The sequence below is a fragment of the Bradysia coprophila genome, chromosome II (assembly GCF_014529535.1).
Source record: "Bradysia coprophila strain Holo2 chromosome II, BU_Bcop_v1, whole genome shotgun sequence".
Classification (NCBI taxonomy): Eukaryota; Metazoa; Arthropoda; class Insecta; order Diptera; family Sciaridae; genus Bradysia; species Bradysia coprophila.
Genome location: NC_050735.1, coordinates 5,255,368 through 5,280,964, shown reverse-complemented (window position 1 = coordinate 5,280,964; position 25,597 = coordinate 5,255,368). Strand labels below are relative to the sequence as shown.

The 25,597-nt window shown below is 33.3% G+C and overlaps 1 protein-coding gene and 1 long non-coding RNA gene across 29 annotated transcripts in view; both read left to right on the top strand.

The window, feature by feature from the left end:
- The window catches only part of LOC119067842 (TLD domain-containing protein 2), a 118,445-nt gene extending 105,284 nt beyond the window's left edge, over positions 1 to 13,161 (top strand). For 25 of the 28 annotated variants that reach the window (XM_037171138.1, XM_037171100.1, XM_037171111.1 and 22 more), the window contains 4 exons: positions 9,902 to 10,023; positions 10,339 to 10,498; positions 10,578 to 10,747; positions 12,267 to 13,161. In XM_037171138.1, the coding sequence (XP_037027033.1) occupies positions 9,902 to 10,023; positions 10,339 to 10,498; positions 10,578 to 10,747; positions 12,267 to 12,402 (588 nt within the window). In that variant the 3' untranslated portion in view covers positions 12,403 to 13,161. Of the gene's footprint in view, positions 1 to 4,437; positions 4,579 to 5,980; positions 6,251 to 8,365; positions 8,753 to 9,901; positions 10,024 to 10,338; positions 10,499 to 10,577; positions 10,748 to 12,266 lie in introns of those variants that run through there. The other 3 variants (XM_037171232.1, XM_037171223.1, XM_037171249.1) reach the window with 3 other exon arrangements.
- Positions 13,162 to 18,583: 5,422 nt separating this feature from the next.
- LOC119068723 lies at positions 18,584 to 24,787 on the top strand. The gene is made up of 2 exons (XR_005086212.1): positions 18,584 to 19,234; positions 19,281 to 24,787. It is a non-coding gene; the product is annotated as an uncharacterized LOC119068723 (long non-coding RNA).
- Positions 24,788 to 25,597: the final 810 nt, after the last annotated feature.

Sequence of the window (25,597 nt, the reverse complement as noted above, 5' to 3'; positions counted from 1 at the left end):
GCCACTATTTTGTATAATCATTTGATTTAGCAGACGCTCCATGTCTTGCTACATTGACTGTTCTTATTGATGACGCGTGTGGAAATTCACGTTATCCGCGGTATCCTGGGTACCGGGAAGTTTGCATTCTTTAGATACCGGGAAATCGAAAAAATCGGGAAAAATCAAATTTACGATTTTAGATACCGGGAAATTTGACTCGGATACCGGGAAGAAAAAAAAATTTCCACATGCGATTGATGAAGAACATATGAAGGAGCCAGCATATCCCTTATTGGTGAGCCCCACATGAAACTATTTCAGTGCAAAGCGGACTTTTGGATTGAACATATATCAAAACGCTTTTCTAGAACCTTTCAGAACCTAATCAGTACGGCTGTTACTTACATTCTTTATTATTGTAGTGTTTGAACGGAACATCTTTTACTTCATTGTCTTCGAATTGTGTATCACCACACCCAATACGTAGTTGAAATTGAAACTTAAATTGATATTCCTTAGTTGACTTCTTCAATGATTCAAATACATCATGTCTGCCAAACGGCGTTAAGATGTAAATTCAACGATTGAATCGAAAAGATTCCGCAAAGCTTACATGCATATTAATTGTTGATGGAATAGCAGCTGCTGTGTGTGACAATGAGTAATTTATTTTTCGAAAAGCCGTGTTTCGCTATGTGTTATTCAATTATTCTGTTTAATTTCCAATTTCCATGGAAATGTTGTTACCTTCTCGAAGAGACTTTTATTTTTTATTTGAACGATCTGGAATAAACGGCTGATTTATTTGTCAAAATGATGATGTATATATTGTGCTCCGTAACATGCGTAAGTTTCAAGTCACATTTTATTGCTCCTCGTGCCTTCATTACGAAAGTCTTGCGTCACAGCTGATCAAACAATTAATTACTTCAGTTTGAATTAAAAATATTGAGTTCATTTTATTGTTGCTTCTGGCTTTATATTCGTCGACATTCCCAAACAGACGACAAAATTGAATGACAACAATGTGTGGAATCGTTCATTGCACCACTGACTTCCTTTATTCATTTAAAAGTACACTGATGAGAACATTAAGGCACGTTTCATATTGTCACTTCCTGAACGCTTTCTGTTTAGCGGAGAGAGTCTCCATTTATGTTAACTTTCAGATACACCAAGGCATCGATCTCTGTTGACCAGAGTCCTTTTAGTCAACGATTTCTTACAATCCTTTTCATTGTGAGTAAATTAAATGTGTAAAGAGTGTGAACTGAGTTCTCTCGGCTTATTATAAAATAAGATCTGACCCTGAGAGCTGAGAGTCTTAAACTTTTCCAACTACAACGTAGTTCCTACCTTCATTTTATCAACACAGAAACGTCGACCAAAACTATTACATCAATGTCACCATCTACAGTATCGGTAACAATGTTATTTAACAACAAGTCCTGTCGTTACAACATTTTAATTTAATTCACATTATTTAATCGGTAAAACATACTTTAATAGCGCGCTGCATTTTAATTCGCAATTTAAAATGGAGAATGAGTGCAAATTAACATTGTAATTAGCTAACATAATAATTTTATACTAATTTCATTGTCTAAATTAAGAAGAAAATTATTCATCTTTTAAGTCACGAGACTTTGTGGCTGTAAAAGAATATAATGTCTTCCTGATGAAATTAATGTAAACAAATAAAAAAAATAATTCAATTTACGTCAAACGGAGACAGGGGTCTGGAACGGTATTACGGTGTGACTTTTCTGGTATTCTAAACTCTTTTCGTTTTCTATTTCTACCGTTTGCTTCGCTATTTCAAGTAAGATGTCGCTGCAATAATAATGTAAACAGAAAAATATTAAAATTTTTACTCGACGGATTTTAGTCAAATATAATTATATTTGACTAAAATCCGTCGAGCAAAAATGTATTTATTTTCGTATACTGTCATATCGCAACGACATCTTGCTTGAAATAGCGAAACCAACGGTGGAATAGAAGAAAAGAAGAGTTCAGAATATTGAAAAGTCATGCCATAATACCGCTCCTGATCGGAGTATCACCCATTCATTTTCATGACAAATTAACGTGTCTTGCACATGTTTATCCAGCTGTGAGTTCTAAAATCAAATCTCTTGTAACTAAGGTTGGGAGTATACACATAAGAGCATTGGAGCATTTTGGTAGCTTCTCCTGAGGTGTAAAGTATGTGCATCAGAGCAGAATACAATTTTTTTTCTCTGATAACAGTGGAAGTTCTATTGTCCAGTTCTACAACCGTAAATGTTTCGTACATTTGTTACCCATATCCAATCAAACTGATTGGCACAGATGCAAATCTCCATACTCGTTCGCCGCATCAATTGCGTAGTATATTGTAAATCGATCAAGCAATTTTATTGTCTCTTTTCAGATGTTAATTATGCATCAATCTACTGAAGTGATTTATGGTCAATTTTGTCACACAATTGAATTGTATTGCCCATGATATACAATTTAAGTGTAAATGCAATTTGAATTAGCAATTACCGTAAGAGCTTAATATGGAATGCGAATCATAATTAAAAATTCCGAATCGTCTGTGTTGATATATGGGTGTAGTAGGAAAAGAGTTTTATAATTTTTACGTTATGTTTGCATCATCATTATATGCAAACAAACTGAAACAATGCAATTTCCACTCTAGGAAATGTACGCGCAGATTCTTATATAATTACTCATGCGATATTATATGATTGGTGTTGTTAGAATCATTTGGACAGAGTTTATATTGTCAATAAACAAAAAGTCATTTAATACTCCCGACCAGTTTTTTCTGCGATGCGATCATAACACCGAAATGATATTTGTATGTTAATAATATCGAAGAAGAAGAAGAAGAAGCAGAAAAAAACTGATTTTAAATTAATGTACATTTAGATTCATACAACCAAGAACTATAATTTTCTCTGCGGTAACGTGTACACAACCGTACACACAGGTATTATAATATTATAAGACATGATTGAAGCTTGCGAAAGATATAGTCTTAGCATTTTTCAAAACGTTTTACGGCTTAAATACACCACGCCTACATCCTTACCGAATTGACATCGTTTCTTTGTAGGTTATATTTAGATCTTTTTTGTCAGATTGTTTGAAAAAACATTTTGCATGACACGTAAATGAGAATGGGGTCCTATTGAACACAAAAACGAGTCGTTGTTTGTAAGAGACATTAAAGAACTCGAAACTTTGCTAATTCTTTAGGTTATGATAGATCAGAATCGAACAACTCAATAGCGACATGGTCAACTCGTCTGTTTTCCAGACAGATATCTGATACCGATTGTCAGATCTGTAAACAAATCCAATTGAAACGGTTCAAGTGAAGTTAAGTGTCTTGTGTCCAGCTTTCGCACCGGCTAACGCGCAAAAGCAATGTTGGCATTGTTGAACCGTATTCGACTACTACTTGTTTCTTTCTAGCACATCATAGATGGCACTAGTTTTGTCGCTAGTAGACTATTTTTAGGAAAACCTTTTCCAATGTTTTCTTGAATTTTCCAACATTTTTCCCAACATTTTTCTTAGGAAAATTTGAAAAATGAATGAAAATTAAGTAAAATGTTCTCTGTCTGTCGCTCACTTACCACTGGCACAGTAAAATGCTTAGGTAAGATAGACTAAGTAGAAGCCAGCTTATTGTTAGATCCGTGCAGCTTCACTAATCCTCACAAAATTGACTTCAATCCTGAATTACCACAACCCACCTGTAAAATCGAACAAACGTGTTTGCGGTGGAATCTATCTATGATTTAGCCAAAATGGTAATGAATTCGGTTCTAGCTCTAAATTCATACAATTTTTGTCAAGTTTAAACAGTCGGAATTTGGTTGCGAACAAAGTTTTTCAATGCAACTTCTTCAAGTAAATTTAAGACCTCAAAGTTTCAGAAACTTCCTTAGAAACATTCAATTCAATTACTGTTTTAGAGAAACCTAATGTTCTTTTCACGGCTTCTATTAATTTCATCTCACAAAGTTTGATTCGTAGATGATAGCAAGTTTTTTGTTGCTAGAATAATTTATTCACATTTTTCAGGTTTCTACACATTTAAAATGTAAGGCAGTCGGTGGTGACTGCCTAACCTTGACATTAGTAAAAATTGTGTTCAGATTCTCTTGATTTTCAATTAGTTCGACGAAAATCAATTCAAAAACTTTTTTTTCATCTTTTACTAAACTTACAGACTAGACTTACATAGGTGTAAGTTATACAGCATTCCACTGCTCGAGTATCATACTTTCAACAATACCATACTCTATGTGCTTCATGCGATTCAACATTCACACGGAACATTCTCTTTTCCCTTCTTCGTTGTGTAAGTGCTTACACATGTACACGTCAAACCATTAATGTCTCTTATACTCACTCTTGAATGGTAGTTGTTTTTGGTATTTCATAACATTCGGTCGGTCGGTTTTGCATTATATCAATTAAACTGGAGAAAAAAATCATTCCAAAACAAATAGTAGAGAACAGATAATGGTTTTCTTGTGATTGTTAAAATATCGTCTATGCTGATGGCATATTAATAACGGTTTTTGTTTCGTAAATCTTGAATTTATGCCAAACTTTTTAGAGGAATTATTTCAATCATACCAACGACGACTGTGTCCTACTCGTTTAGAAGAAAATCTGAAAAATTTGTCAATACTCCATGGCAGTGTGTGTAAGAGCTGTGTGTGTAAACGAACGCATGCGTGTCATAGGTGAACAACAATAGACGAAAGCTTTTCCTAGTATATTCCAAAAACAGTTGTGCATCGTTAATGGTGTTTTTTTTTTTTGTAGTACACTCCAATGTACCGCGTCTGAAACGTTTCGAGTTTTCCGTCACCATTGCGAGTTCTTTTCCAATTTAGTGTCACGAGTTTCGGATGTGTCACGTACTCATTTTTATATCAGAAATTAATTAGCCGTATGCTTGTATGCGAACAGTTACTCAACAGAACAACAACAAAAAATAATGAAAATATTGAACATTCGCTCTGTGTAAACAATAACCACATTCACACAACCGGCTGATGTTTCAGTTTCATTGATAGGTGTTGGTTGAATGCGATAATGCGAATGAATGCATGATGGTGTATACATTGTGTGTAACACTCTTTATGTGACTGTAGCAGCACTAAGTACACTATTTAGCAGTTATATAGCACATTGTATCGAATATATCAGTTATGCTTAACCGAACCAGCATAATATGCAATCAGTTGCTCAAATTGTGAACATATTGATACTAACAGTCTCTCACATGTTTAGAATTATTTGCTTAAACATGTGTGCTCCGAATGAGGACGACTCGAATAGCACGTGGATGAATGTATTACTTCATAACGTGTCTACGTATAATTCCATGCTAGCTGTCATGACTAACTAATTATCTGCTTAATTAATTTCTTTAGTTCACACCATTATATTGGTACATCCAACGTCTCTCTTTTATGAATCATTTCGATTTCACGTCAACTAACTCGTCTTGCACCAATTATGTTTGCTTATAGTTTTAGCGGACGATAAGTTTATTCAGAAGTTTGTGGAATCTTGTTAAATTTTCGAGCTTTCCAGTTTTTGGTAAGCGAGATATAGATCAGACTCAGGAATATTTATGACGAAACGTCTTTAGAGACTGCGAACCACAACCACAGTATTCTCTAAGCGAGCACTTCTTTCGATTTATTTACCCAAACCCGAGAAAAGAAAACCTTCGTTTCACTTCACTAATGCTTAAAAATGAGGATTTGCTCAAGTATTGTCAGCTCCCTTCAATTTTCCACTTAGCTTTTCCTTTAACCTTCTTGCTCACGTCCTATATATGCTTTTGAGCGTACCAAATTCTCCTTTCTTTCCACGTGTGTCGTTGTACGATTGAAATTTTCCTCATCATTTTAGAACGAAATTGTTTCGTTCTACTTAACTCTCGGGGCATAACCGCAGCCATTTTTCACAGAATAGAATTTAATGGCATGGAAAATAATCGCATAAAACAGAAATAAAAGAAGAAAAAAATCGAGAGAGAAAAAACTGCACAAAAATGTTGATTTTCTACGCCGTCGTTGGCATGATAATTGCCTATGTATCAGCTAGAAAGTGGGGTCGATTGATTTACTTGCATATGGGCCGTTTAGGATACATTCGAACAGTAAAAAGTCGACCGCCAACACCCACATTGGAAAGTGTTGAAAGCGATTTAGCTAGTTCCAGACAATTGGATTTATCGGTAATAATATAACATTTTGTATGCTAAGTCAGCGTTTTATGTTTTTATTGGATTAATATACAGTCCAATGAAACTGTCTACTGTTTATGATAACCAATTTTATTGGTAAAGCTACTGCACTTTGGTATATATCTTATCTAAATATCAGTGAAACCAGGTTACTATGGATATGTTTTGGGTTGGTTATATTAAATTGAATATGGTTAGCTTTGTATCAGATCCGTGGTTAACCGATTATAATTGAAAACAATTTGTTTATCAGTTCAGCCACGTGCATCGAACGGTGTTATAACGTTAACATCTTCATGTAGATCTGTCAAAAGATAAAATTTGTAAGGAATGCAATTAACAATGAAAAGCTGGGGGAAGATAAGAAATGTAGGCTGCGGCTGCAGTTTTTTTTTATTTCCTGAAGAGATAAACGAAAATGTTTCGTTTTGATTTATGTCCTTGCCATAAATAATGTTGAGCGGTAAAATTTGATTAAAGTTTAGCGTCTACAATGTGCCGAAACTTATTCAACGAACTTGTATCTCGTGTAAGCTGATAAAAAATGACAAAGGAATTAAAAATGGATCACTGCATTGATACAGATTGATTGCTGTTTGACCAGACTGAAATAATTAACTTGAGTCATTCTTTATCGTCTAATCATGTTCGAATCAAAAGCACGCGACGGCTTCAATTGCTACAACAATTTACCCAAATAACTGCTTACAAACAGAGCCATCGTTACGTGGTTACTGACACTAAAAATTAAGCAATTCTCATGTGGCAATTCTCATTAATCATTCCAAAAAACGAAGGTGAATTAATTGAAAACATTGACTTGATGAGACATGGTAATCTTCCGGTATAATCTTCCATAATCCAGTTTATCAAACAATGACAATGACTATCGTCGACACTTCTAAGTATCTCAATAAATAAACGGCATTTCGGTTGTTCTACGTAATTTATACAAATAATTAGAACTGGTGGATGATTTACAAGACTTGCCTCAAATATCAACGCGGTTATTTTGAGTAGAAAATGCGGTGAAATTCTTTGAGGAAATTATGGTTGAAAATGGCTTGATACTTAGGGAAAATTCGCCACTGACGTCCAAATTTCAGTGTTGCCATAGATGTTGAAGATAACTACATTTGTTCGCTAGGAAAAATACTTTGGCTATATCCACGTTACATTTGAAGTGAACTAACTCAATCACACAATGAATTTTTGAGTTATGAAATGTATAACAGACCCTCCATAATAACCAGCTAAACAGGGATTAGAGCACAAATTTACCTTCCTTTCATTTACCTTGATGAAATGCATTCTTTTTGAGTCATAACTATGTCTTTTAACACTGAATCAAGGACATCATTTATGGTTGTCCCATTATGGACAAAAAAGTAAAATTTTTGATTTAATTTGCTTTCCAATTTCTCCCGTTAATTTAATGATGAGTGTAACCATCCCAGTTGCATTAACTTTTCTTTCCCATTCTTTTTGTGGAAGCATGATTAAGCTTCCATAACGAATGTTTTATACGTCCAGGTACTCATTAACGATTAATTTTCATTCTTTTCAATACAATTCACGATTATACGAACTGCTACTAAACTGGATGGATGACACAAATATTTTTCACATTTATTTTTGAATTGAACCGCTCTATCATTATCTGCATTGTAGCCACAATTGAATGATATAACAAAGATTGTCACATTCACAAAAAATAATTATGGGAAATTCAAATTCAATAAATGACACAAATCCATTGTTAGGAGCATCATGTATATATACATGCAGTGTTCATGATACATTTAGAGATGCCACATATACTTTTCGTTTCGAGCTCGGAATAGTCCCGTACATCACTAATTATCTTAATCCATTTATTAAATTTAAAATTAAATGAAACGAAATAATAAAAAAGTTTTTTTTATTTAAATGTTAAATGTTTTCATTTCAAATAATAAATAAACCGACGACGACACAGTTTTGAAAATTTTGCGTCAAATATTATTTGTATAAAATATGCGCCACACAGCCATACCCAGGCGTGCTCTATAGGTAATAAATAATATTTGTACACAGTTGTTTGTAAATTAACGTTTCAGTTATTGCTCGTCCAGTTGTTGTTGAAGACGCGCTATAGTATTTCTTGTCGGTTCGGGAACTCAGTGCTAAATGAAACGTTCAATTTTTTCGGACTAATTACGCACGTTTTTACACTCCAAAAACGTCACATTCGCGGAAAAAAAAACTTGTTTTTTGTCATTAGTCATTGCTCCGAATTAAATCGAACTTTGAGTGGGAAAGTGGATGTTACTGTTTTATTGATCTAAGGTTTTTCATTTGTACAACAACCATTACCATCCACAATTAATTGAATTTGCGTTTAATTATAACCCTGACTCATACTTAGTATTTTAACCGATCACGTTCTGTGGAACGATAACAGAAAGTGCAAATCTGAAGAATATAATGTGTGACTTGCTCGGTGAACGGCAGGTAAATAAAGTACCACGAAGTTTGATGAACTGTTTCTCGCTTGTTTTGATTTTGGTGCAACGTTTTATTGTTTACGTTGGCTGATGGTGATCAGCTGGTTAGTTGACTTGTAACAATCAAATCACATCTTTCGACTAAGGTTTACCGGAGGGAAGCTTGAAACTTTTGTATCATTTGTATCAAAATAGGAACACATGTTGTTCTGGAACCGAATCATTCTGTTATTTTGTTTTGTTCGACGGTTTTAATTGAAATTAACACACGTGTAATGTCAGTGTTTGTTTATATTAATGATGATTGCACCAACTACAAATTTGTTGAATTGTTGGATATGAATTACCGGTGGTCATTTAAAAATTGGTTTCGATATTGCAATGCTGTAAGCATGTTTGTCGCACGAACATAACGTGCAATGGAAAAATTACAACAATCCTTAAATAAGTGTTTGTATCTCTTTCTCACTCGCATAGCATTCTATTGGTCAACCGTCAACGAGATGGAAAAATACCGAAAGGGCTTCCTGTAATTTTTTCCAGATGTTAGAGTTGTTGGGATGCTATGCGATCGTAGAAAAATACTGTCACCAAAAGACGCAGTAGTCTCCGAGTTAAACGTTCCGATAATAATCACTTCCTTGTCGTGTGATTCACAAATGTAGTTGATTCTTTCGAGTAAAGCAAAACTAATTGAAGATATGAGTTCAGAGAAGGTAATCGTGAGAACTCCATAAATATACGAATGAAAATCAATTCCGAGTTTCTGTATTTCTGTATTGCAACTGAAGCACAGTTGAAGTTTATGAGCTTCATGCTATAATATCTACATTTTCACAATGAAATCAGATATAAGTTAAAACCAGCAAACTATCAATTACTTCACATATTTGCATTTGAATACACAATTTGTTCGTAATTGATTGTATGTTTGTCATGATAGATTTTTACTTAGTTTTATACCGTCTAATGAAAACAAGAAAACACCTATAAGATATATGTAAATGCAAAAAACAAAACAACCACACCACTATCAACAAAACTTGCTATTTAAATGTCTTAGGAATTTTATGTGTAGACACAAAATGATGTTAATTCGTTCACCATTGCCGATCGATTTTAATTAATTCAAATTTCTTTTATTATTGCTATTTAGGTACTGTCGATGAGTACGGATGAATACAGAAAGGCATCATTGTTCGCGTCTGGATCATTTGATTTAGATTTTCCAATACCAGATTTAATAGGAACAACAGAGATATTGACTGAAGAACACAGGTAAGCGTTGCAGTGATTTTTTGGGTTTCCTTTTTATGATTTTTACTTTGCGTAAAATGAGCAAAATGAAAATTTATGTTGCAAAATTCTCTAACTTAATTCTCTCGTTATCTTTACGACTTAAAAATGATTTTAAATCAATGTTGACGACAATGGATTGGTATAAAAGGTACAATGTGACTAACACTTCCATGTAAACGCAACAGTAATTTTGTCCGTTAATTTCGTTGATGAATTAAATGGACAAATGAAACATCATGTTCAAGTCCCTTTTTACACATTTTCTAAATTTAAATTTTTTGCTTAAATTTCCAGAGAAAAACTTTGTGGTCATTTACCTGCCAGAGCCGAAGGTTATTCATGGTCATTAGTATTTAGTACATCGCAGCATGGCTTTTCTTTAAATTCATTGTACAGAAAAATGCAACGGCTAGAGAGTCCAGTATTAGTTGTTATTGAAGATACCGAACACAATGTAAGACACGTTTTTCCCGTTTTTTATTTGAACTTTTCAATTGTAACTAATCAAACAACTAATCAACCAATTGAAATAGGTCTTCGGTGCTCTGACATCATGTTCGTTGCATGCGTCTGATCATTTCTACGGTACCGGTGAATCGTTGCTGTTCAAATTCAATCCAAGCTTTAAAGTTTTCCATTGGACCGGTGAAAATTTGTACTTTATCAAGGGAAATCCAGAGAGCTTATCCATCGGTGCTGGAGAGTAAGTGATCAATCAATGATTTTTTTAAATAGCTCTTTGTTGGTAAAATGTAATTTGGAGCGGGAGTTGTCACAAGAAGCTTAATACCCGGGTGTTTAAGAAAACTGGCATCATGTGAACTGCGAACTCAAGTCCGAGCATGCCGAACGTTTCTCGAATGTTCGGTCCGGCAAATATTTTCTAATTTTATATTTGGAAGTGGAGCCTTAAATTGATCAAATCAGTCAACACGTAACAGAAAGCCCTGGAAAAATGCTTGTTTTTTCATTATTATTAACAAGGTCTAGGTCTCTAAATTTTCGTGTCGGTTTTTAGTGTTGCTAGTACGGACAATTTTCCAATGAATGTTAACAATCAACAAATGATTAGTCTCCCCCTCTAAAAACTTTTTACAATTCGATCCTAAACACTTAAGAAGGAACTAAAGAAGGATTTAAGGTTGGATTTTTCAAGTGGAACCCAAAGAATTTTTGGTTGTAAACGTTCCCACGAAAGTGGTCGCCACTTACTCCATTATTTCGTCTTTTTCTTAGTCTAAAGTTTATCACGTACGTTACGTAACTCTTTGAAACATTGTTTATCTTTGAAGCTTGTATAACGAGCCGAAAGAAAAGTCTGTTACTTCTTTTGTTGAAAATGTCGACTGCCGTTTAATCCAAAAATCTTCTACTTCATTAGTTGTAGCTCACATTTTATACTTCTTTTAGTGTCCCTTTTTTTTAAGGGCATTTATTGTCAAGTTTTTTAACGTTGCGATTTGGCAACGGACTAAATGCAACACTAGAACTCACCCACAGCGCAAGGCTCTCAGACTAAAACAAAAGATAAGTTCACAAACAAAGCCAACGCTTTTCCCTTTCCCAGGGCTCACGTTTAGTGAATGAATTGAGAAGAAGAAGGCTGTTTCGACCTCGAGAACTAGCGGCGGTCCAAAAGTCAGAGTGGACTGACTATCTTCAGTTGTTTCCGATAGTCAGATACACAAGACAGCAGTGGCCTTACATTTGAACTATTTTTTGAAAGGCAACATAGTTCCTTAGTTTGGTGTTGAGGAATTTCGCGCCGTGTCATTCACAATAACCCACAAAGTGACATTTTCCTTTTACAAAATGTGTCATTTTGTCAATTATTGTGAATGGTGGAGCGCGAAATTCCTAGCAGCCATCTCAATTCTTACAAATTTAGATACAAAAATATCATATGTCTAGTTGGTCAATTATTACCATCCCTTGCTAAATACGAAAACTTTAAGAATTTTCAAGAATAAATTCTTAAAATTCCTAAAAGTTTTTAAATTAAAGTATTTTAAGGAACTTTTAAGAATTTTAGGGAATTTTTAGTATTTCTAAAAATTCTTAAAAACTTCTGAAATGTCTTGAAATTCCTTAGAATTCTCGAAAATATATTCCGCATGATCACCCCTGGCGCCGAACTGCATCTTTTTAATATATTGTCATGAAATATTCTAACCAGCAAATAAGAAACAGCAAACTAATTTAACAATTGATTCTATTTCCAGCGGCAAATTCGGTCTATGGCTTGATGGTGACTTAAACCAAGGTCGATCGCAAAAGTGTAGCACGTACGCGAATGAGGCATTAGCACCCGAAGAAGATTTTGTTATAAAAACTCTTGAATGTTGGGCATTTGTTTAAATGATTTTTGGAATTATAAGAAAATTAAATAAATTTACCGAGGAAAGAGAATATTAAAAAAGACACAAACAAAACTATAAATTTGTGCATCTATCTATAAAAGAAACACACTAAAACTGAACAGAAAACGTTTTTATACGAATAAGAAGAAGAGAAATTATTTTCGCTAAAATTGATATGGAGACGAAAATAATGGAAAAAAATGAAACTTAAATAAGGAGCAAGTCTAAGATTAAGTTTAGAAAGTAAAAATTATTTAAAGAGGAAGAAGAAGATGATGATGATTAGTAGAAAAGCATAATTCAGTGTTATTTCGCTATAGGTTTTATTGCAGGTGAAACATATCGTTTCATTTGAACAATTCTTTGTTTTGATGATACATTATTCAGTAGCGAATAAATGTTTTTTCTGGAGAAAAGACAAACACACGAAAACAATACTAAAATCAATCAGTCCAATGATTGAATCCAATTTTCAATTAAAATGAGAAACCTATATACAATACATAGTCGTAACGTAACACACATGGAAAGTAAGTTGATTTACATTTGCTTTGACCTTACTAAACGAATAATTTTCAGTTTTCAATTGATTAAATAAAATGAAAAAATCAGACACGCGTTCCGTAACCGATAAGTGTGGTCAATGAGGTTTTTAATTCATATGAGCGTGGTGAAACGTGACTGCACAAGTGTCGTGTGCTATGACCAGTCAGAGCACATTGATCAACAGATTGCAAAAACATGAATTATTTTCGGATTTTCGGAGAAACCAAATGCGCGGTGATTATTACGGGAGATTGGATGAAACGTTCAATATGTCGGGAATACAGAGGGTATGAGTGAATGATGATTTTGACAATGTGTCACTAATGTACTCCCAAGAGTCAAGAGCGATGAGGGTGAAATGTTCAATATCGGGAACGTACATACTCATGAGGTCGATGATGATTTTGACAACGTGTCACCTTAAATTACCGGTGAAAGGTCATGTAACTTAAAGTGGATCGGGTATGTTATCCACATGTGACAAAATAACACTCTCGAAACTAATTGAGTGTATGGGCGGGAAACCATTATGCTCCATGGAACGTATTCGATGAACTGTGTCACGAGTCGATCACGAATCGTGAGGATGATGATGAATTGAACTGGTATACAGAGGATAATACTGACCTCAGATTCACTTATTCACTTCTAGTTGAAGAAAACGCTACGCTGTCTTCAGTTTCACCAGTGCCACACTGGCTACCAAAATGCCAGTCGGGGAAATCGAAGAAAAGGCCGTAATATTCAAAAAGGGTCCATCTTTCACATTAAATGTAAATGGTCCTTCGGAAATCACCCGAATTCCGAGTATGGCCATTCCGGCCCTACTGAATTTCACTTTATTTCGCGACGTGATTTTTTCGGTTACTTTCTCGACAATTGAAACGTGTCATCGCCATCGACCGTATATTGTTCAAGTGACGAATGAAACGGAACAGAAAATCAATGAAAGTTAAAAAGTTCTAATTTATTTTAAATTAAAATATTGATGAAATAACTATATTTTTTATAGGATGTTATAATTGAATGTGATAAAAATAAAATGAAAAAAAAAAAGATTTAGCAGAGAAACAATTAATTATTTACAATGATTTTAATTATGTAAACACAATTGATTGTCATCGTAAATTTGATTTCAGTGTGATTCAGATCCTTGTTTGGGAGTTTTTCTGAGAGGAATAGAAAAATGAGTTTTTAATAATTAAAACCAGGAAACAAAATCAATGTGCAGTAAATCCAAATGTACTAGAAAAAATTGTGAAAAACAAAAAAAAATAGTTTTATAACCAAGCAAATGTTTTAAAAAAAACTTTTGTTGCAAAGAGGAAAAGCGATTTATGTCAATGTGATTTATTAAATGTAAACAAAAGCAAATTCTATTAAATGGAGACGAAAAATTATATATCTACCTGCAACCCTGATGATCAACATGCGGCCAAAAGAAAAAAGAAAAGAAAAGTTTACTCAGTCAACAAACACAACAGAAAATTTCAGTTTCATTCTGATACAATTGGGTTAGTCCATTCACACATTACTACAATGTACAACTATATCGGGTTTCAGGTCGGATTACCTTACAGATTTAATCAAACATAACACACAAAAATGATACATGAAGCAAGCTATAAACAAATTTAACAAAAACAACAAAAAACAAACAAATAAAATGAAAACAAAGAATCGTGATTGAAATTCAGGGATTACAAAAACACGCAACTCGAACACATTTTGTGTTGCATCACTAGCTAAATGACAAGGAGACAAAATAGTTAGAAATCCCTGTCCCTGTACCACACCAATTATTTCGAAAACAAATTCCCACAGCAAATTGTCCGTATTGTAATAGACGAGTGGACGAGCTTCTTAAGCAATGTCGTTATCACGATTGATTTTGTTGCTAATCAAAAGTCATGTTAAATTTGATTTTTCCATTTCCTCCTCTCCAAAATAATTCGTAAATTGGAATATTCCTTCAATTGATCACAATAAATACAACTCGGTGCAGCTATAAGAACATTTTGGAGTGCAAAAATGACGTTGACAATATCAGCCTCGATATTCTAAGTCGGTTAGATCATCTAAATAGATTGAATGAAAAGCGATCGATGATCGATGAAATTGAGAGACGAAATGCCAAAAACAGGTAAATTACGACGATTTGTCTATGCGTCAAAAAAGCTGTGTCTTCGACTAAAACCAGCTACACATAGCGACGCAAAAAAGACCTAGTTCAAATTCTTCTTTTGTTATACTGTCAAACTTGACAGGAGAAGAAAAGAAAAATTTGAATTAGGTCTCTTTCGCGTCGCTTTTGCGTAGCTACAGTCTTTGACTGTCTTTGACAAAAGTTCTGTCTTTGACAAAAGTTATGTCTTTGACCAAAGCTCTGTCATTGACCAACCAAAGCTCTGTCATTGACCAACCAAAGCCTGTCATTGACCAACCAAAGCTCTGTCATTGACCAACCAAAGCTCTGTCATTGACCAACCAAAGCTCTGTCATTGACCAACCAAAGCTATGTCTTTGACCCAAAGCTTTATCATTTACCCAAAGCTCTGTCATTGACCCAAAGCTATGTCATTGACTTAAAGCTCTGTCATTGACCCAAAGCTCTGTCATTAACCCAAAGCTCCGTCATTGGCCTAAAGCTATATCATTGACCCATAGCTCTATCATTGACCCAAAGCTCTTACAATGATCAAAGGTCTGTCATTGATCAAAGCTCTGTTTTATCGCTACTTTAGTTCTGACCCGACTAAGACTGTAATGAGAAAGTGTTTTTTTTCTGTTTATTTTAAATCACTGAAAAATCATTGAATTTATCGCAAGTTTTCGTTTTAATACTTCGATTTTATTAATTTTTAGACGCAAACATAATATTATCACATAGGATATACACACCCATCCCCAGTTAGGTAACATCAATGTTATGATGATGCAGCTCTAATCAATTACATTTTTGTAGTTAAATATGCGAAACTTATATATATTTCGTTAAGGACATATTATGCTTTATAATCATTTGACTGTTTATGTTTTATTCATCCATCTTATCGAGAGAAAGTAATTCAGTCAAACTGTTTTACTTAACTGCATAAATATTGTAGTGTCGCATGGGAAATGAAGATGGAATAAATGAACCACATTCTATAGAATAGATCTATTGATGACTTTCTGATGGAAGAATTTGCAGGAGTTAATGATGAAGGCAATCAAATAATTTTGCTGGCTTCAGTTCCATTTGCGACATTATCGGTATTTAAGAAGGGCAGAGAGGAACTTTCATTTAGTCATTTTATTAATTTTAAAAATGGAAGCCAACAACAACAAACAAGCCACATAAAATATACTGATTAAAATTGTCGTTATTTTGAATTGCGTGCTTTTAATTTTTGTTTCGGAGAAAGCTTTTTTAATTTTAATTTAATTCTTTTTTTATTTTTAATAAAATATTCTTACCATTAAATTGTACATACATTCTACTGATAAACAAACAAAAAAATTATTTAAATAAAAACACAAAAAATAAATTTAAAAAAAAACCTTTGTAACCATAAACTGTTTTCTGTTTGTGTTCTTTACCACAAATAAAATACTTTTGACGAAATATTTTCGATTATTTTTTGGTTTTCGTTTTAATTTACAAATTATTTGAGTTCAATCCACACAACATTGCCGATAAAATCTCATCCATTTTTTGTTAGTTTGAAATCATGCATCACGACTTCTTTTTGTTTGATTGATTTATTGTCGTACAATCGCTAAACCGAACTGGTGTGCATACGTTATTTTGCACCAGCTGGTCACATACAATTCCAAATGGGACCAGCTGGTGCAAAATAACGTATGCATACCAGTTCGGTTTAGCGATTGTATATCTCAAGAGGGTGGTTCAAAACACGTACTAGAAACAATAAGTATTTGAACGGTCTTAGCGTTCTCAATACCACATCTGCAACTAAAGCATCCAACAAAATGTGTGATGGAATTAATGGATACTATTTCAACATACCGATGATATTTTAAATCAAATGAAAGGCATGAACCGTGAAACCTGCTCATCTTTGTCGATGCTGTTTTTGCAGTCTACGGTCCAGAAAAGTGAAAGCGAGAACAACAACTTATAAGGTTGTCCCTGTTCAGTGTCATTAATTCGGGCCACTCACAAATGACATCAGATTTTAATGCGAAAATTTAACTGCGTGTAACCAGGATCTTCATTTGAAGACCTTGGTGGAAAATTTCTTGCAAATTGGAAGATATTTTTGGAGCATACAAGTTGTGTAACTAAGACTGCATTGGTCCCGTCAGTGCGATTGGATGAGGCAGGGGAGAAGTTAATTTGTAAACATTCGACATTTTTTATAATTTCTCATTTTTTGAGATTTTTTTATTAGGAATAAAAGTTCTTAATAATAAACCCTTCGCCAACTAGAGCTCTTCATTTGTTTCTGAGGTGAATAGATACTTTTGAATTGATGAGATCGGGAAGATCGGGAGATAAGAAGGTCATTACTCGTGCCAATATGAAAAGAGGAGTTAGAAGTAACGAAGCGTAAGGTAAGAAATTACTGAACTGATTGGACCGTGGTGTTGCGAAAAGAAAAGTTGTATGCTGCTGAATGGTATTTTATTTCTTGTCTGTTTTATCTCTTCTTTTAAACCATCAATTCTGTTAAGAAGGGAGAAAAATTGATAGACGCCTATACTGCTAGAGACACTGAACGTGAACAGATTCATATGATCACAAGGGCAACGTTTAGACCTATGTATTTATCGATATTTCGTTTTCGGAAGTCGATCAAAAAAGCTTGCATTGAAATGCTTCTGGTGAAAATTCGTCCACAAATTAATGTCTATATTCTTTGAAAATCACCGATTAAATGCTGCACTTACAGTGTGATGATAGAAAGATTGAGATTTTCATCTTAAATAACAAGTTAACGCAAAACTTCGGACTTATAAAGCGACCTTCCTCAGATATTGTATGGAGAAACTACTTATAATTTCAAAGTTTTAACTTAAACTTATGTTTCTAAATGATAATCTCTGTTAAATTTGACCCAGTTCCAGAGGGTTCGTTCAGCCAGTGCCAGAGAGTTGGCTCAGATCAATTGAAATAGGAGCGAAATGGGAATTTGTTGAATTCACACAATTTAGTACCGACCAATATAATGTATTATCCCGATTAGTCGTCCTTTAAAGAATTCCTAACGAGACGAAGTTCGATTCCACGCCAAGAACACATTCACGACACACATACACCTACACAGCAAAACTGATATACACTATGAAAACGTGATACAATATAATATATTCGTTATGTTACTTAGTTTGAGAATATTTATTTTTTAATAACTACAATGAAAATTTGCAACAAACGAAAAATAATAGAACCCAGAGAATATTTAACTATGAAAAAACACAATGGAAGCGTTAGCCCATTCTAAAAAATATGTAGCGTGAAATATTGTCATAGACAAATTTATTTATTTAAAAATGTTAAAGACGAAAATATTTTAACAGAAATTATTTTAAAAAAAGCTAAAAAAAATGAAAGACAACAAGCTAATCAAATTCATATTTTTGTGTAACGAAATGTTTAGAAAAAGAAAAACAAATTATAAATAATTGTTGCAAACATAAATTAATTAATTGAAAATTAAACAAATGAAGAAGAAAAATTGTGTACAAATGTGGAACCTCGAACTGGAACCATATTTTTCCTAGACGAGAGATTTAAAAAAAAAATTGTTGTTCAATGAAAATCTATCGATCACGTAAAATGTTGAATGTTAAAGTTATTTGTAGCCAATTATACAAGAAATAGCAAAATTTCAGCCACACATCCTAAATATGAACGTAAAAATTGTTTAGAAATGACCGTTTGCACTTCATTAAATATCTATTATCAAACTGCAAATTAAGGTAGATGTATCGCATAGAAGATGTTTAGTAATTACATTTATCCAAATCGATTAAAATTCATTGAAACCTAAAATTCACAAACGCGGCAAGCATATCGCCAGTATAATAATCGAGTCTAGTCCTTCTTTTGATCTTAACAGATTGAGCCAATAGTAGGTTACATTGGATGTTGCGAAAGTAATTCATAACATGAAGTAACAGTTTTGTGAGAAAACAAAGCTTCAGTCGCCTTCGGCTCGGAGATACAAATTCTATGTCGACAAGACCTAAGAGTAATTATACCTAGAGAGGAAATTTCGAACAAAATTACGTAAAATATGTGGTCCCAACATAAAATACGAAATGTTTATTGGTATGTGTGTTTGCCCTCTTAATTAAGAGGGCAAATTGAAATATCAATAGCGAAAAAACGTCAAAGCATACATGTGTTGGTGTAAAATTATACGAAATGTGTATCTTATACAAACTGATGTTGGGACCACATTTCGTCGTACAAATTTCCTCTCTAGGTATAATTACTCTAAGGACAAGACTGCCTAAGAAAGTTGCTCAGAAACACACTAGCGAGTTTGCGAGTGACATAAGGTTGCTTCCGAATTAATAAACAGCTTTCACATCAACCAATGTATTCTGATTTATTGCCAGCCTTATGTTAATTATCACAAAGGAATTATCGTAAAATGAACCGAAAATATTCTTCATGCAATGGGCCATTTACGCAGATGGCGAACTGCTACGCATTGGTCAACTTTTACACGAGGCCGGCAATAAAATCTTTTACTTCATTAGTTCAAAAATATGTTTTGCCATGAACGGACGAATAGGCCAGAACACATCGCATATTACTTGTTGTCGTCGCTGTCTATAACAGATGTCAAAGCTGTACCCTACAATTTGTAATGCTTTTTGCTCGATCTATAGTCATCAGAGCAACTATGTCGATGTCGATGATTGTTCAATTAGATGTTCTTAATCAATAAGACTGGTGATAAGGAGATCACATTAATTGTGAAAAGGGAAAATTTGAAAAGTTTTTTTTTCTCGAGTTCAACTTTATGACAAAAAATTGCAGTGTAACAAAATCTCTTTCTGTTTGTTTTGTGACAAGTGTTGATCGAGAGTCTGAGCGCATATCAGTCCCTCATAAGACTACGTTTCCAAATCTATGCCATATCATACCACTCTCGGTCTATTTTAGATTATTTTATTATGAAGGAGTTCAAGAAGAATAGGAATTGATATTTAAATACTCGCCAACCTTTGTTCCAATCCCAACGACAAAATAGTCTCAACTGGCAAAGTTTTATAATGATTTCGAGGCAGCACTTACCATCAAGGACATCCTGTCGAACTAAGATTCACTGTCCTACGAGATTTAGTTGATAAACTACTTATTTTAGGAACCGAAATTAAGGATTCGTTCGGCTCGCTTTATTGTTTTCAGATTTTTACTTTTGAGATATCTTTAAAATTAACAATACATGCAACGAATTTGATTTTGTTGGGATAATAAATTTAACTTATTAGCCTAGACGACATTCAACTGATGTTTTTAAATTTTCAATCGATGGGGAGAGATAACTTTAGACGGAAACAATTCAATTACATTGTGTGGAGACAATCAAGATCAGTATTTCTTCGCTCACTTGGCGCAAAGAAAATCAGGTTTTATTCAGATGGTAGATGTTGTTTGCATCCGGGCACTATTTTCACCCAATTCTTGAAATAACCCATTGTTCATTCATTTTGTATAAGGAAGATTGAAGGGACAAAACACTCAATTATTAGGACAGTTTGCACAAGTTCGAAACACCCAATTGTTACTCAAGTTTGTACCAGAAAGATTCAAGTTGCGTTTGACGAAACATCCAATTGTAAGGTCAGTTTCTACAATAATTTTTGTAAGGCTCTAAATAACGTTTTCAAGACAATTTGCACCCGGGTGCAAATAGTGTAATAGGTTTTTTGCACCCTTAATTTTTTTTACATTTTTACATAAAATTTACTAAAAATAGTCACTTCGAATCCATATGAACATTTAGTAAAAATTATTCATCCGGTCATCTAACCATTGCGGGCGAAGCTTGGCAATAAAACTATTTTTCCGATGAAATTAGATTATATTAGTACGATAAATTGCTACAATTCATTGATGGACACGCTGCCGTACATACAGTCTTGTTCCTAATTTGTGAAGTTTTGTATAATATATATTGTCAACGTCAGCCTCGTCTGGGGTTGACAAAATTTTTACATCTTTTGGGAAATTTTCAGTTAGAGTATCTTAGCTACAATTGTTATCATCTCCATCGATTAAAAAGAAAAAAACTAACCGAAACGTCTTGCCTAATTAGTTGTGTCGAAGATCAGCAGCACAAAGTCAGTGAGAAGATAAATCATAAAGAACTTAGGATAAAAATGAATACGAAAAAAATAATTGTATCAAAGACCAAATGTGAAAATTTTAAAAACCTCAAAATAAAAAGTAAAAAAAAACAAAATTGAGATACTTTTTCGGCAACTTACTTATCCTTTGACCTCCAGCAAATTCAATTAATAATTAAATAGTAGAAGGAATAAAACAAAAGAGTTATTATAAAAATGAAAACAACGTTTGTACATTGCTAAATTAATTCAGATTAGTAAGTCTTATATTATATACCAATATACCATATAAATGAAACGTGCTACGTATTATATACACATTATGCATAATTTATATTATATAAAAATAAATAAATAAAAATGAATAAAAGAAAAGTGTAATTTAAAATAAAGAAATAACCAAGCAACAATATCTAAATTAATGAACAAAAAGAAAAGAAAAGAAATTTTAGTGAATAAAAAGGTTTATATATTATTGTAACTTGTCAATTAAAAATGTAGACTGGCATTTTCCAATCATGTTATTTGCATTTAACTCATTATATTATGGAAAACCAAAAAAAAAGTGAAAAATTATTATGTATTAGGCTTAGACTAAATGAACATCTCTCGGTTTTATTTTTACAAAATTATTTTCCATTTTCGAACTGTCGCTTTTCATTTTCTCCAATTTCAATAAATCTTTTAGAAACGGCCAGCGTATCACGATGTCATGATTAAATCTGTTACTTCTGTTTAAATAAATGAAGCAATGTACCGTAATGCACACAAAAAATTCATTATAGTTTCAAATAGAGGGGCTACAGGGGAATTAAAAATTGAATCTGATCCCTCAACTAACAAAAAAGGGGTGAAATTCCATAACCCCTGTGAAACATTTCCTCACTTAATGTTTAACGAATTATAATTTCGAAACAACTATTCGCCCACGCGTTCGAATAACATTTTGTAAACTATTCGCCCGCACGGGGATTTTAGACTATTTGCCAGCAAATTGACTTTTTTATAGAACAAACAAATGAAAAATCATGTCGGATTAAATTCAGAACTTGTCTTGTCAGGGAAGGGACTCCTAATGTCAAAAGTAAATAAACTCATAACGTCAAAAGAAGCGAGCTACCATAACTAGTAGATATTCCTCGTACGAATAGGAACGATGAGAATTCCCCCCTGAAAGACATTGTATCTTCTTTGTACGAAAGGGAACGGAATGGCTTTACCTAGAAAAAGGAATTGCAAATTACTTACATGAAAACGAATTTAGTACTGGAACGGCATTGTATTTTCCTTCTACAAAGGATACAAATTTTGCTAGAATTTAATTTGATATTCCTCGTACGAATAGGAACGAAAGGAATTCATCCTTCAAAAGGTATGGCATTTTTCAATAATAGCATTTTATTACCACTCGCGGTGGAATAGTGTATAAGATGCTATTCGCACGAGCGGGCAATTAGTCTATAAAATGATATTCACCAGCGCGGGCAATTAGCAACGGCCTTAAAATGTTGTGCTTCAAATTGGATCGTATTTTCAAGCCTCATATCTAAGCTTTTTAATCAAGCCACACGTGACACACTCAACATATTTCATTTGAGGAAAATCGGGAAAATCGGTTGTGTCATGTAGTGGTCCACTTACTCGAATCGTAACGAAACCGCGCAATTTTTGAACATGAAATTGTCACTTTTTATTTGCTGTTATCTGTTGATAAGCATTTAATACTTCAAGATACTTTTCAGATTCTCACTTTTCCAATATTTTCTCTCACTCTTTCATCGATTATTCCATGTCTTGAATATGATTTCTAAATGATAAAATAGTGAGAGAAAATACTGGAAAAGTGATAACAGATGCCTAGCCGTTTCTGAAAGGTTAAAATATCCGTCTTTTCTTCATCAATCAATTTTACCAATTTTGTTTTATCGAAACTATTCGAAAATGAAATTAAATAATAAATTGGAGCCAGAATCAACGCACTGTGCGTTAAGCAGATTCACTTGGTTGTAAATATAAAGAATAAACTTTTCATCGATGCATCGAGACATTAATTTTTAAGAGTTATCAAATACATGAAATGAATATAATCGTGTAAAGTCAATGTAGAAAATAGATCAATATGTTTGTCCGAAAGTATTCCTCTAGTTGGGTTTCATATTTTAAAATAGACAAACTCTCGGAACGGGTGAGGTTTACCTGAACCTGATCTGAAAATACAAAAAAAAAATTTCTGACGTGAACCTCCTGACATGATTAATTTTAACCTGACCTGAATTGACAGGTCAAAAATGACCTGAAACCTTACAGGTGTCCTGAAAATTTTGTTTAGACATTTCATGTTCTTATACAAAACCGGACTGTTAACTGTACATTTGACAGGCAATTGGATCATATTACCCAAAAAGACCACAAAAGTAAGTGACTAAACTTTACTGAGACTCTAGGATGTCTGTTCGATATTAATATTCATTTCAAATGAAACTGCAGGAATATTTTGGACAAATCTGATGGAAAAGCAACAACAATGAAGACATTTTTTATCAGAAAATCTGACATTTACCAAACTGTTTGCTTAATTAGCCCAAACTAATTAAAAATAAAATTGATTGTTTAATAGATAAACGTTCAATTAGGTAAAAAAACAGAACTACGTGAAATCGTCAAACATTATTTATTATACGAAGCTAAAATCTAAACTACCCGACGATAATATCCCCTAAATCATTTACAACATTTCTGACTAAATTTTTTCCAATTTTTTACATTTAAATATATTTCATCTTTACAAATGAAATAATAAAAAATTATTGATGAGACAGCGCAGGGTGTTAAGAAATTTAAAAGAATACCGACAAAATTGCTTTCCTTTTCCAAAATTAAGTAAAAAAAAAAAACCAAAAGCTTTTCCTTAATAAATAGCTTAACGGAAAGAGAGTATCATTTTGAATCAAGGTGCTCCAAATTATATACAAAGAAAATTGCATCCTAAACAATGAGAAAATATCTTTTTATACATCGTTTTGATAATGAAGATCGTGCGCATAACGAAAACAATTAATTTATTGTGTTATGCGATATTTCCGATTGAGAGGTTGAATTGATTTTTAAGGAACCAAAAAAAAAATTAAAAACAAGAAAAAAATTGAGGAAAAAAACCTGAACCCAACTAAAACCTAAAATTATAAAATATAAAAACCTCTATAACATCTCTGCACTAAAATAATAAAATATTTGATTGCTGTCGTATGTTTGTACGTTAGGCTTCGAAATCACATTTAAATTGTAGAACCAAATTCGTTCAATGGAAAAAGACATCAACTAAAGAAATTTGTTAAATGTAACTTACCATTAAATACTCATTACAATACATATAATAATGACTACCACAGTGTGAAGAATATTATCAAGAAAACAAAACCAAATCAAGAGTAAACCATTGAAACAGAAATCGTAGTCATATAGTGAAAATGTTTATGTATTCTTGTAGTCACCAGAATAAATAAATAAACAAAATGTTATTTAAAGATCATACGCTTTTACTCCGACCTAGCATACATCTTTGGAATCTTTTGTTAATTTATGGGTGTTACAAAGGACTCAGTGAAAGCTTAATTTTCTGAGTGATATACTTCATGGACCAGCGCATTGGATTACAACTAAATCTGGCAATATATCAGATTTCACTCAGACTGAAATTATTGACCTGATTCAGGTTAGCATCAGGTCATTTTCATAGCTTATCTAAACTTATCTGACCTGAAATGCAGCATCAATGAAAATAACTAATTCAATTTCTTCTTTCTCGTTGAAAAAAAAATTCCACAACTGATGTTACTGCGCTTGCAGTTAGCCTCATCTTATTTACGTTTCCCTAACACTTAAAAACCACACGAAATCGCAGTATTGCTAGCATCAGAAGTATGGATCTTCTGTAGCGAACATAGAGCCAAAGTATTATTATTGACACCATTTCCGTTTTTAGAAAATATACTCTCGGTTGGGAAGTGCACATTAAACATTCTTTGGTAGAACACTCTAAATGAACACATACGTCTCCAGAATATCTTAGTTTTACCGTAGTAGTTATGCTGCCATTATATGCCCTGATCGTAGGGTAGAGATCGCTGACGCTCGTCTGTTCCCACATTCATCGTAACTTGATCAGAGTTAAGAAATGCGAAACTATTAGACACTTGAGACGGTTAAAACTGTCGAAAATGTCTGCCGACAGCATACCAATCGATCTATTCTTTTAGTGAAAGTATTTCCTAGTGCAATCCTAGTGCTTGATCAAAAATCTTTTACTTCATTTGTTAAAACATTTACTTTACGGA